This window comes from Lampris incognitus, chromosome 12, assembly GCF_029633865.1.
Source record: "Lampris incognitus isolate fLamInc1 chromosome 12, fLamInc1.hap2, whole genome shotgun sequence".
Classification (NCBI taxonomy): domain Eukaryota; kingdom Metazoa; phylum Chordata; class Actinopteri; order Lampriformes; family Lampridae; genus Lampris; species Lampris incognitus.
Window position 1 is genome coordinate 49,795,843 of NC_079222.1, and position 13,392 is coordinate 49,809,234.

At 42.7% G+C, this 13,392-nt stretch overlaps 1 protein-coding gene across 2 annotated transcripts in view; it reads right to left on the reverse strand.

Moving 5' to 3' along the window:
• LOC130121976 (solute carrier family 12 member 2-like) overlaps positions 1-13,392 on the reverse strand; it is a 138,143-nt gene that overhangs the window by 50,661 nt on the left and 74,090 nt on the right. For both annotated transcript variants that reach the window (XM_056290975.1, XM_056290976.1), the window contains exons 19-20: positions 2,029-2,108; positions 1,424-1,567 (exon numbers count right to left, since the gene is read on the reverse strand). In XM_056290975.1, coding sequence (XP_056146950.1) covers positions 1,424-1,567; positions 2,029-2,108 — 224 coding nt within the window. The remainder of the gene's footprint in view (positions 1-1,423; positions 1,568-2,028; positions 2,109-13,392) is intronic.

Below are 13,392 nucleotides of genomic sequence, written 5' to 3' on the forward strand. Positions count from 1 at the left end.
GATTGACATCACTCATAGGCACACAAAAAAAACCCTAACAATAAGCCTAACACTAACACTAACACTAACCCTAACCCTTTAACATCATTCTTTCAACATGGAGGGACTGTCATCACTCAGGCACAAAAAAAAACAAAAACAAAACAGCCCTAACCATAACACTAACACTAACCCTAACCCTAACCCCAACCCTTTAACATCATTCTTTCAACGTGAAGGGACTGTCATCACTCAGGCACAAAAAAAACCAAAAACAAAACAGCCCTAACCATAACACTAACCCTAACACTAACCTTAACCCTAACAATAACCCTAACCCTAACCCTTTAATGTCAACTTTCAACATGAAAGGACTGACATCACTCATAGGCACAAAATAACCCCAAAACAACCCTAACACTAACACTAAACCTAACAATAACCCTAAAACTAACCCTAACCATAACACTAACCCTAACACTTATCCTAACACTAACCCTAACCATAACACTAACCCTAACACTAATCCTAACACTAACCCTAACCATAACACTAACCCTAACACTAATGCTAACACTAACCCTAACACTGACCCTAACTCTAACCCTAACCCAACCATAAAACTAACACTAACACTAAACCTAACACTAACACTAACCCTAACACTAACCTCATTACATCAAAATGAGTTGTATCACACACAAATCAGTGTTTTTCAAGAAAAAAAAATCGTCCCTGGTGCCGGCATATAATTTTAACACAACGCATTACATGCCACAACAACATAATGTGAGTGTTAAGAGGCCGTGGTCATTTCTTGTATTTCTGTGAGACCATGTTGATGAATGCACACATATAAAAGATAGATTTAGACTCTGTACTTCTATAAAAAACCAGTCGTGATAATCTCCAATGTTTTTTGTTTTGTTTTGTTTTTTGTGCCTACAACTACCTAGAGCGCTGAACAGTAACGAAGAGGTTGTCCTCAACAAGCGTCCATATGTGACGAGTTGGGAGTGAGAATGTGTAGTCCGATACATGAGTCGCTGCCAGCCGCTTCTTTTCACCTGACAGTGAGGCGTTTCACCAGGGGGATGTAGCGTGTGAGAGGATCATGCTATTCCCCCCAGTTCCTCCTCCCCCCTGAACAGGCGCTCTGACCTACCAGAGCAGGCGCTAGTGCAGCAACCAGGACACATACCCACATCTGGCTTCCCACCCGCAGACACGGCCAATTGTGTCTGTAGGGACGCCCGACCAAGCTGGAGGCATCACGGGGATTCGAACCGGGATCCCCGTGCTGGTAGGCAACGGAATAGACCGCTACGCCATCCAGACACCCCGTTAAAAATTAATTTGATCCTAAGAGTTAAGTCTAGTTAAAAAGGTAGATGAATGAAGATTAACACATGGATATCTTTTTGTCATTCTGAGCTGGTCTGACCTTTCTGTATAGCAGGACTGTTCTGCAGACTGGTGGCCTTGGATGATGGTTTGGACGAATCACCGTCGGAGTCCTTGCTCACATCTATTGACACAACTACATCCTTCATACCTGAGGACTTCTCCTGGGAGGACAGCAGTTCGTCTGGGGAAGGGGAAAGAAGGGGACAGTGGGTCAAAATGAATGAAGAAAGGAAGGAAGGTGACAGAAAGGGATGGAATGACATTGAGAAGCCAACAAAAGGAAACAAGATTTGAGGTGAAAGAACAATGGAATGAAAATAGTGAGGGAAAGACATTCAGAGAGACAAGCGCAATACAATGAAAGATAGACAAAACTCTAAATAACTTGAACAATGAAGGGTAATTCAGGGATGAATGCTAGATTGCTACAAAAAGGACTGCAAACACAATTACAGTAATTTGACACCATAAAAGTACACATTCAACTTCCACAGTATAATCCTAAACCCTTTTTCAGGAAACTTTCACATGTAGTGCTTTTTTACAAGCCACAGAGAGAATAAAGAAAACAAGAGGGCATGATGTCAACACCTGAGCATGACATTTTTAGTGTGACACATGTGTATATATATTAAAAGGTACCTTGTCCTTGGATGTGAGAAACATCCAGTCCTTCTTTTAGTCGGAGAATGACGGCACCATACTGGAAATCAAAGGCATCACTGAAAAGCAAAAAGGAAACGTACATGAAACATAATAAAGCAGTCATTCTCAGATTACAGGAAGTTTTTTTTGGACCCCCCCCCCACCCCTTGTTCTCCCCAATTGTAACCGACCAATTACCCCACTCTTCCAAGCCGTCCTGGTCGCTGCTCCGCCCCCTCTGCTGATCCAGGGAGGGCTGCAGACTGTCACATGCCTCCTCCGATACATGTGGAGTCGCCAGCCGCTTCTTTTCACCTGACAGTGAGGAGTTTCACCAGGGGGACATAGCGCGTGGCAGGATCACACTATTCCCCCCAGTTCCCCCTCCCCCCCTGAACAGGCGCCCGACCAGAGGAGGCGCTAGTGCAGTGACCAGGACACACACCCACATCCGGCTTCCCACCCGCAGACACGGCCAATTGTGTCTGTACAGACGCCCAACCAAGCCGAAGATAACACGGGGATTTGGACCGACGACCCCTGTGTTGGTAGGCAACGGAATAGACCGCTACACCACCTGGACACCCAGATTACAGGAAATTTAAGTAAATGTGGTGCATATTTATGCAAACAAGTAGAGTTATGACTTAAGTCAAAACGACAAGGTTCACTTCCTGAGGCAGCAAACATCCACTGAAGAAGGACTACTACTTATACATGTACGAGAAAAATTAGGTTAATCTGTTGCTAATCATTCATGGAAAAAAATCTTTCAGTAGAAAAGCTCAACGGTGCAAGTACACGAGATGTTACAGCTAGTTACTTGACTGAAACTAAAGAGTACATTGCTTAACGTATTAGTATTGATTTTTATGTAGTAGGGTTTAACCATTTCTGCCCTTGAGGCTAATGCCATAAATCCTCCCACTTCACAACCAGGAACACATTCCGTTTAAATCCCTCACTCCAAATATCATGTGACCGAATTACTGCCATGCAAGGAAACAGTTTTTAAAAGGGCCATGATGAAGTGACACATCATATGTGTCACTTCATCAACAGCAAACTAGTCTGTATGTAGGCAAGTAAGCATTTATTCTTAGAGCGCCTTCTTAAGCAAAAGTTACAAGATGCTGTGCACAGATGAGCTACAAATAAAACAGACTGTCTTAATTTAATGCATGCTCCATAATCCAAACAACAAACTACAAATTATGACAAATGTGTGACTCAAAACGGAAAAACACAGGCAGGGAAAATACAATGCAATGAAGTATATGCTAAAAAGATGGTACTAGAAACAGACGTAGTGGATTTAATGTTAGAGGGGAGGCTGCTCCAGTGAGCAGGAGTGACTACTGCAAATGCACCATCTCCTTTAGATTTCAACTTGGTTTCAGTAGGCCCTGGTCAGAAGACATTATGGACTTTGCTGGGATATAAGGGCACAGTAACTCAAAGATTTAGGTGTTTGTTTTTGTTTTGTTTTTTTACATTCAAACCAATACTCCACTGGATATCAGTTCACAGCAGCCAAAACTGGTGCAACATGGGCCCACTGTGGAGAACTGAAGCTTTGCAGCAGCATTTTAAATCATCTGAAGCCAAGACAAACACTGACCTGCATGTATCAAGTGCACTACAACAATCAAGCTGTTGAAGAGACAGATTAATGAATTGCTTTTCAAGGTCTTTGAAATACATTGTCAGAGCAATTCATATATGATGTTTGCTTACTTTTAATCTTTGACCATGTATGACCGATACCATGTTTAACTTTATTTTACATTGCTTAGAGAGATGCTTACAGTCCATGTGTAACAGAACAAAGGTAGTCTTATAAGGTGTCTTCTCCATGTGAACAAGTGAAGGCCTGTTGTTAACTGTTGGTTGATAGCAGAGGAATGTGTGGGAGACTCACTGAGTGTAGCAAGTCTGTACACACTAACTGGAGAAATGGCCTTGGTGGGATGAGAGCTGGAAGACATGAGATAAGGAGGGGAAGAACAGACAACTGTCCTATAAGAGAGACTACTGTACTGATCGGCGCGCATTAAAGCATCTGGGCTTGTGTGTCATGTTCATGAACATATATTAAAGAGCATGTGACAGTACTGTATGAGATTTTTGTCTCGCTCCTCATTTAACGTCAGAGTGGAATTAAACAATTTTTACGACAATTTGGGGCCCTGCCTGGGAAGCCTAACTCATACATCTTCTTTGACCCACTCTCTGCACGGATCCAATCTGGATGGCCAGTCTGGTGAAGGGATTGAACAATCGTCTAAGACCCAGGAAGACCTCCCCTGAGGACAGCTCGTAACCGACTCCCACGGTGAGAAGACTATTTGTGAGACTGTGGGGAAAGGAATTGTGTGATACGGCGTGTGATACGGCTTTTTATTTAAATGAGGATACAGTATTGAAGACCACGGGAAGACATCTCAAGGTAATGACATTCACTTAGGGGTGACAACCCACTGGCAAAGGAAATAATGAATAATGTCAATTGAATGGTCAGAACAGGAAATGTCCAGGTAAGAGTCTTGACGTGTGCTCAATAATCCAGGTAAGAAAGTCAAAGAAGGTTGAATCAGTTCATCTGCATACAATGTTTATAAAGGTATCCAGATGAACTGATTCAACCTTCTTTGATTTCTGGGTACGAGTGACTGCAGGTTAAAAGAATGGGGGAAAGAGGCTGCACGGTGGCCCAGTGGTTATCCCAGGTCATCCACTGTGTGGAGTTTGCATGTTCTCCCCGTGTCTATGTGGGTTTCCTCTGGCTGCTCCGGTTTCCCCCACCATCAAAAGACACATGCATGTTAGGGTTTATACTCCTGGCTGTGCCCCTGACCAAGGCAGTGGGAAAAGAACTGGAGTTGGTCCCCAGGTGCTGCATGAAGGCAGCAGTCCACTGCTCCTAGCTACACAGATCACAACTAGGATGGGTTACTTTGCACTAACTGATTTTCCTCAAGGGGATAAGTAAAGGACACTTCAACAAAAAAAGAAAAAAAGAAAAAACAAAGCAAACGTTTAACTGACAAGTCTTGTGTGACAGACAGGCTACTGTAGACAGTGGATCTGTGACTATTCATCCCTGGAGGCACCACTATTATCTATTATGCATGGCCACGGACTAAAACCAACTGACAATGTGACGTAGACAGAGGCTGCTGACGCAGCTCTCACTCAACTAAAATAGACTGACTACCACGACTACTTTAGGACTGCCTGACCCAGACAGACCATTCACACACACTGTGGACAGAGAAAGTTTTATGACATCCGTGTTGATAAGAGAGAGAGATAGAGAAAAAATAAAAAATGCTAAGTGCACATGTGTAAGTAATGTATGGCAGTCTGAGGACGGACGTATTGCTGCCAAAGTGTTTGTTTCCTTTTTCTGTAAAATTGGCACATGGAAAGGACCATGTGTCAAACGGGGGGGGGGGGGGGGGATAGTGGACGCAGTATACAAGCACTGGTTTACGAGAGGCTTCACAAATTATTCCCCAAGTTTTTGTTCAAAACGTTTAATTTGTCTGGAAAATAATGCCACCCTCACCCTGACCAACCGTTAGATCACCTAAAGATGGATCTCATTGAACTAACACCATGTGAGCGAAAGAAATATTTTCTTCTGATTGTTGACATGTTTTTAAATGGGTTGAAGTTTTCCTACAGGAAAGGCACATGCCTCCACAGTAGCACAGGTGCTAGGAAGAGAGGTTATTCCCAGATAGGGAATACCATGGAAGTGATAACAGAACTCATTTTGTAAATAGTGCTATTAAACAACTTTCAACATTTTTGGGTATTAATCTGGGGCAAAATTGTGCCTACCATCCGCAGAGTGGTGGAGCAGTTGAAAGAGAAATTGAGACGATTAAAAATAAACTGCTCAAATGTTGTGATGAGACAGGATAGATACATGATACATGGTACATAATACATGGATAAAGGCACTACTGTTAGTGCTGATGGCCATGAGAGCAAGAGGGAGGGCTACAACAGGTCTGTCGCCTTTTGAAATCCTCACAGGCAGACCCATGAACACTGGGATAGCCCTTCCCTTGCAAAAGCCGGTCCTCAGCTCAGACCTCATGGAGGATGTAATGGCTGATTATTGTGTGCAACTAAACAAAATGCTGAGTTCTATTTACATGCAGGTGAGAGCAGCACTTCCACAGCCAATAGAAGGTCAGCTGCATGACCTGAAGCCAGGAGATTGGGTGCTGACAAAGGAAATACAGAGAAAACACTGGAGGATGCCCCGTGGGCGGGGTCCCACCAAGTGCTTTTGACCACACCTACAGTGGTGAAGGTGGAGGGGAGTGTCAGCTGGACACATGCCAGCCACTGCAAGAAGTTGTCACCCCTGGAGACGGCGGTCCAGGGTGAGAGACCCGCTCCACTCACAAACGAGGAAGAGAAGTAGATATGGCCAGCTCTCACTGAGGTTTAAAACCCTACCGAGAGCCAACGGTTGCTACGATATAGGGAGAGGCATCCTTTATGTAATGGAGCCTGATAACAATAAGGCACCAATGCGGTACTTTGTAGTAATGAGGCCAGTGCCTGAAAGCAGGCCATGCTATCCTTTTAGGAGAATGAGGTTTAGTCTCAGGGGAGCGATGTATTGTTTTGCAATAATAACTATTGACTGTCGGTCCAACTTTATGGGTTTTCGATCCTCTACAAGATAATGCTCTAACGACCACTCCCGTTACTCTCTTTCACCACCTTTCGTCCCCACCATAGCCAAATCGCCAGATGTGCAGATGACAGGAGATTAATGCCTTTTTTTATTGTGCAGGACAGATACGTATGAAAGAAATAGCTGTTTACTAACCACTGACCCTACAGATGACCTTGGTCGGCCAGACTAAGTTCATTGGTCAAGGACAAACGGCAAACACTATCGTGTTACTACATGTGGAACAGAATACTGTAAATTGCTAGTTACAGACCAACTTACAGCTGAGGGCTTGAAACAGTCCACAGTCAGTTGAGACTGAAGACATCACTTGGATGAGTGATGAAACGTTTCTCCCAATAAACGCTGTGTCCAGATTAACTGATTCAACTTTCTGTGATACTTGAGTAGTATTATAGGCACTTAATGTGCTCCAGCATACAAATAACCAACGATGCGGGGAGATACTATACAGTTGTTTGGCGACAGCACATTAACATTTTACGAGCTACACAACCTTTGTTATTTCCTGATAGCAGACATTTTCTACTTCAGTCGGCATTTTAACGCATTTCCCACATGTACACGATTAACATGGGCACGTATAGAATTTTTTTTATATACAGCTTCTGATTGAAAGACTAAATCCACCATTATGTCACATAATAAGCAGGTAATGAGCATACTATTTACCAGTGACGTCCTGCTGTAATATTTGTTGCTGTGGATGTTCGTTCTGTCCATTCTCATATTCCGGATTGTATTTGGGCTTGAACATGTATGGATGAATTTGAGAAGTTGCCATTTCCAATCATGAAAGAGAAACTATGTTACTTAGGTTGATAGTTTGCTTACGGAACACCCTACACCGGTGTTGTATTGAATTCTGTTCCCCCCTAGCCAAATGAAAGCGTTTGCATGGAAACAGGTTAGCTACCTGTTACGATTAGGATAAGGTAAGTGTTAGGTTCAGCTTACGGTTAGGTCTAGGTTAGGGTTAGGTTGGATCAGGAATCAGGAACACTTTGTCGTTTCCCCCAGCCCGCAGCAGTGCAACACAAAGAGAAAAAACACATATCCAAAAACCACAAGAATGCATATATCCAAACTAGAACACATATATCCAAACTAGAACACATATATCCAAACTAGAACACATATATCCAAACTACAACACATATATCCAAACTAGAACGCATATATCCAAACTAGAACACATATATCCAAACTAGAACGCGTATATCCAAACTAAACACATATATCCAAACTAAACACATATATCCAAACTAGAACACATATATCCAAAGTAGAACACATATATCCAAACTAGAACACATATATCCAAACTAGAACGCGTATATCCAAACTAGAACACATATATCCAAACTAGAACGCATATATCCAAACTAAACACATATATCCAAACTAGAACGCGTATATCCAAACTAAACACATATATCCAAACTATAACACATATATCCAAACTACAACACATATATCCAAACTCGAACACATATATCCAAACTAGAACACATATATCCAAACTAAACACATATATCCAAACTAGAACACATATATCCAAACTAGAACACATATATCCAAACTAAACACATATATCCAAACTAGAACACATATATCCAAACTACAACACATATATCCAAACTACAACACATATATCCAAACTAAACACATATATCCAAACTAGAACACATATATCCAAACTAGAAGACGTATATCCAAACTAAACACATATATCCAAACTAAACACATATATCCAAACTAAACACATATATCCAAACTACAACACATATATCCAAACTAAACACATATATCGAAACTAAACACATATATCCAAATTAAGCAACAAAAACAACCCTGTCCAAGAGAACGAAAGCCAGCCAGGACAACTGTCAGAACTGCCAGTCTGCATGGGCTAGCAGTTAGTTTAGCCTGCCCCACTTCCACATCCTGTCAGACCGCCCTCAGTTTCTCCTCCTTGGGCGCAGCTCCGGCAGGGCCGTGGTTCCTGGGCCCACCAGATGCAGCAGACCAGGCTCGCCCAGCCGATCCAACACCAGCTCTACCAGCCAGAAACCTTCGACACACCTCCCCACATTCCACACAACGACACCAAAAACACAGTCAACACTAGGCGAGGCCGCCGCCAGACCACCCTCAGTGTTATCGGAACTGCCGGTCTGCATGGCCTAGCAGTTAGCTTAGCCTGCCCCACTTTGTGTCCTGTCAGATCTCCCTCGGTGTTTCCTCTTTGGGCACAGTTCGGGGCAGGGCCGTGGTGCCTGGGCCCACAGGACACAGCAGACCAAGCTCTCCCAGCTGATCCAGCACTAGCTCGCCCAGCCATCAAACGAAGACAAAACTTAAACGCAGACATGGACAAAGACACTGCATGGATGATACTGGGTGAGGCCGCCGCAAACTAAGTTTGACAGATACATGGACAGACAGACAGACAGATAAGATAGATAGATAGATAGATAGATAGATAGATAGATAGATAGATAGATAGATAGATAGATAGATAGATAGATAGATAGATAGATAGATAGATAGATAGATAGATAGATAGATAGATAGATAGATAGATAGATAGATAGATAGATAGGCGCATAACCTTGTAAATATGGAAAGTGTGTTTGATCGATCACACAAAACAAATGGGTGGGCCCGAAGCAGCTTTGTGTTATGCATATTTGACCTACAAATCAATTTTCTGTGGGATACATTTCAACTAGTATAGACAAGCAACACAAGCAACAACCTGAATCTACTACTACTACTACTACTACTACTACTACTACTACTTTCGGCTGCTCCCGTAGGGGTCGCCACGGTGGATCATCCGTTTCCATCTCTTCCTGTCCTCTGCATCTTCCTCTGTCACACCAGCCACTTGCATGTCCTCCCTCACCACATCCATAAACCTCCTCTTTGTCCTTCCTCTCTTCCTCTTCCCTGGCGATACAAGGCCTGAATAAAAGCTCGAAATCTCCCCAGCTACATCTTATCAGGATTTGTTTTGGTACAGCAACAACAGTCAACAACTTTGTAACAGAAGCATGAACAAACACAAACAGAACATCAGGGATCTCTTTTGGGATTGCAAGAAATTAATACAAGCTCTGATACAATTCACATCTATCACAGATGGATCAATGAAAAAAAAAAAACATCAAAATTGATGTTGTCCCAGGATATCTTGTTGACATGCCCCTACTCTCCTGTTACTTCTGTGATACTCAACTTCTGTGATTCTCACTCTACAACAATGTCACACAACTATGGGCAGGCTACATGTTTCAGGTAAATGTACAACGTCTCTAGTGAAAACCATGACTTGGTACATGTATCCACATGTCTTGCTTTGAGCCTTTGACCAAGACCTTCCATCCATCCATGATCTGAACCGCTTCAACAGAGAAACTGTTTCATCCAACGATCCCTTCGCTACACCTGCTGTCTGAAAAAAGAAAAGAAAAGCGCTAACTGGGCTGCCGTAGCTAACATTACCTAGCCAACTGCATGTCCGGTGGCTAAGTGAAAGTGAGTGAATCGGTTGTGTTAACTAACAGGAACTACAATATATTTTATGTGTGAAAGCACATTTTTATACAGCTTACCTTTTGATCCTCTTTTTAATATAGCCTAAAAGTGACACACGGCTCTCAACTGGTTCCAGTTTTCTTTTTGGTGCCATGATGACAATTGGCAAAATGGTGTCTTTTGTCTGCGCCTCGTTGTAATTGTTGCTTAGCAAGGGAAATAAGTGATTACTGACCGATGATGGCAAAAACATGTCATGACCAATCAGGTATATGCCCACTTTACTTCCTGTACCTTACTTTTCAAAACAGTCTACGGCTAAGTTCTTGGTGTGTGTGTGTGTGTGTGTGTGTGTGTGTGTGTGTGTGTGTGTGTGTGTGTGTGTGTGTGTGTGTGTGTGTGTGTGTGTGTGTGTTCGGGTGTGTTTAATTGATCAGCTTTTATGGCACTTTTATTTATTTTACTAGCTCTGTTTTAAACTTGTCTGTACTTTTATCAACTGTGTCTGTAGTTCTTTTTATCTTTTTTTTTCCTTATCTTGTTCCTGTAAAGCACTGTGAATGACCTCTGCGATGATAAGGTGCTATACAAATACACTTGCCTTGCCTTTCACATTTAAACTGTCTGTGTACACAACTGGGTGTGAATTACGGAGTGGAGTAGCTCAATAAATTAACCGTTCAAATAAGAGTCTGGCTGGTGTGTTTTGTGTGTGTACAACTTAACTTGGGAATTGAAGCGATCGCTGTCACAAGAGCTTATGGAGCCTTCACATTATTTGACTGATGGTCTCTGAACTGGTTTGCCGACCACCAATAAAAACTAAAGAAGTGTAGTGTTTACACATTGACTCATCTATGTTTTTCGGCTCACCTCTTTTGTTGGCTTGGTATCCAAAATGTCGGCACATTTGCACAGTTTTTGTTTTCCTTGACACTAATCCTGCATTTATAAAACTCGGAAGTCAAGATTTTCCAACCTCCTGCTGGAAAAATTACAGTTGGAATTCCACCCAAAGTCAGAGTTCCTACTTGTAAACTCGGAGCCAATCCATCCACCCCATCTTCACGGAAAAGCAGCTGTCTGATGTCACACAACAATGGCAGCACCCATGGAGGTGCACAGTGTAAATGGTAAACCGCCAACTAAAAGGCCATGTAGAGTATATTGCCTGTATTTAATTAAGATAATTGATTAAAATAATACATACTAACATAAAGTAAAACCTGTTCCACATGTAAATTGATATCAAAACACGTCAGCGATGTTATTAGGTAGCAGGTTATGGGTAACAATCTGAAAGTTATCTTCTCTGCACAAAAGTTAGTCTTCTGTTTCGTTTATATGTGCATGGAGGCTGTACCGCCGACACTTCAACTGTCTATACATTTAACCAAAAAAAAACAAACAACAACAACAACAACAACACCAGTTTGTCATGGTCAGCCATGTTTTTTGCTTACGTTCTATATTGTGCACCCGGAACACCTGGAGGTTGGAAATCGGAAATTCCAACCTCGGACACTGAATGGAAAGCAGCATAACTCTGCCATGTGTCGTCTCTCTCATCCCCTCAGTAGGGGTGGGGAGAAACATCGATTCTTAGATGCATGGAGATTCTCTCATAAAAAAATTACGTCTCGATGCAGAAAACTCTATAATGGGAAATTTAAAGCTCAATTCTTGACTGGGCTGTATGCTGCTTACGGCCGCCGCTGAACCGACTGGACGGTGAAACATAACGGACGTGAAACATGTGCGCCGCGTTTACCTTCTAAGCTAGGCTACTTCTTCAGTTTTGCTGAGGACGTCTGAGCGCAAGCCACCAGAGTTGGATCCAATCCAACCGGCGCCCTCTGGCTTAACAGCCAGCGTATGGAGGAATTTTGGCTTCTATGAAGCTGAAGGGAAAAGGGACCTGGACAAGAGCCACACTGTATGCAAGTTGTGTCTAACTAAAATAAAATATTCTGGGAACACAACAAACATGAGGAACCATATTTCACATTTCCAGCCGGAGTTGAGGAAAAACAGCCAGCTGCAGTTGCTGCCAACCAGACAAGAAGTGAGCAAGTAATATCAAAGCTTCCAATGAACTCGGAAAGGGTGAAGTGAATCACAAAGTCGATCGCAGCTTTTATTGCCAACGATTTGCGCCCCTACTCAGTCATCAAGAACCAGGGCTTTTGCACTGTGCTGCACACTTTGGAGCCGACACAACATCCCATGTCGACGTTTCTTCACCGATACAGCGATACCCCACACTCTACAACGAAACCAAAACCAAAGTCATGGAATCACTGAGGAAAACCGGTTTAAGCTTGTACACTAAACCGGTCCGGCAAACTGGAAACCGACATAACTCTATCCCACGGAGAGTTCTTTCCTTCTATGAGAAAGGTGGTGCCCTGAATTCCTCAATCTTAAATTTGAATCAATCAATTAATTGTCTCATCGTGTCCAAATTGCCGCTAATGAGACTTCCACTGCTGAATCGGTTACAACATCAATGACTTCCTCAATTTTGGAAATGAAATGATCTAAAAGACAAGTGATGGAGGTTGAAATGATGGTGGGTATAAGAGCTCGCCTCCATTAACAGTGCACTAGTATTCCCGTTGATTTAGTTTGGATGAGAGGAGTAAGACATATAAAACATAGAAATGATCAATGGGGCAAGTTTCAGTGATAACCAAATAATATGTGATAACCAAATCCAAGGTGTGTTCCCAGTTACGGTTGGCCCTTTCACATGCTGACACAGTAGGGATGGGAAGATTCATCGATTTGCATCGGTACATCGGTATAAACATGTACGATGCGGTTGCATCGATGGCAAAAGTGTGCATCGGTTAAAAATCCGTATGGACTCGAGATGAACCGTATGTAAAATCTCTGCATCGATAAAAACCGACTCATATCTGTTAAACTTCTAAACTGAACTTGTGCTGGTTTGCGTTCTCATCTCAACGTCCGTCATTGGCCAATTCAGCCCGACGCTCGTCTCGCGCAAGTTTGAGGCGGCGTAAGCCAACAGGCTTTCTTTGAAATGAGAAGCGGCAGAAACTCAGAGTGAAGGATAGCACTAGTAGCCT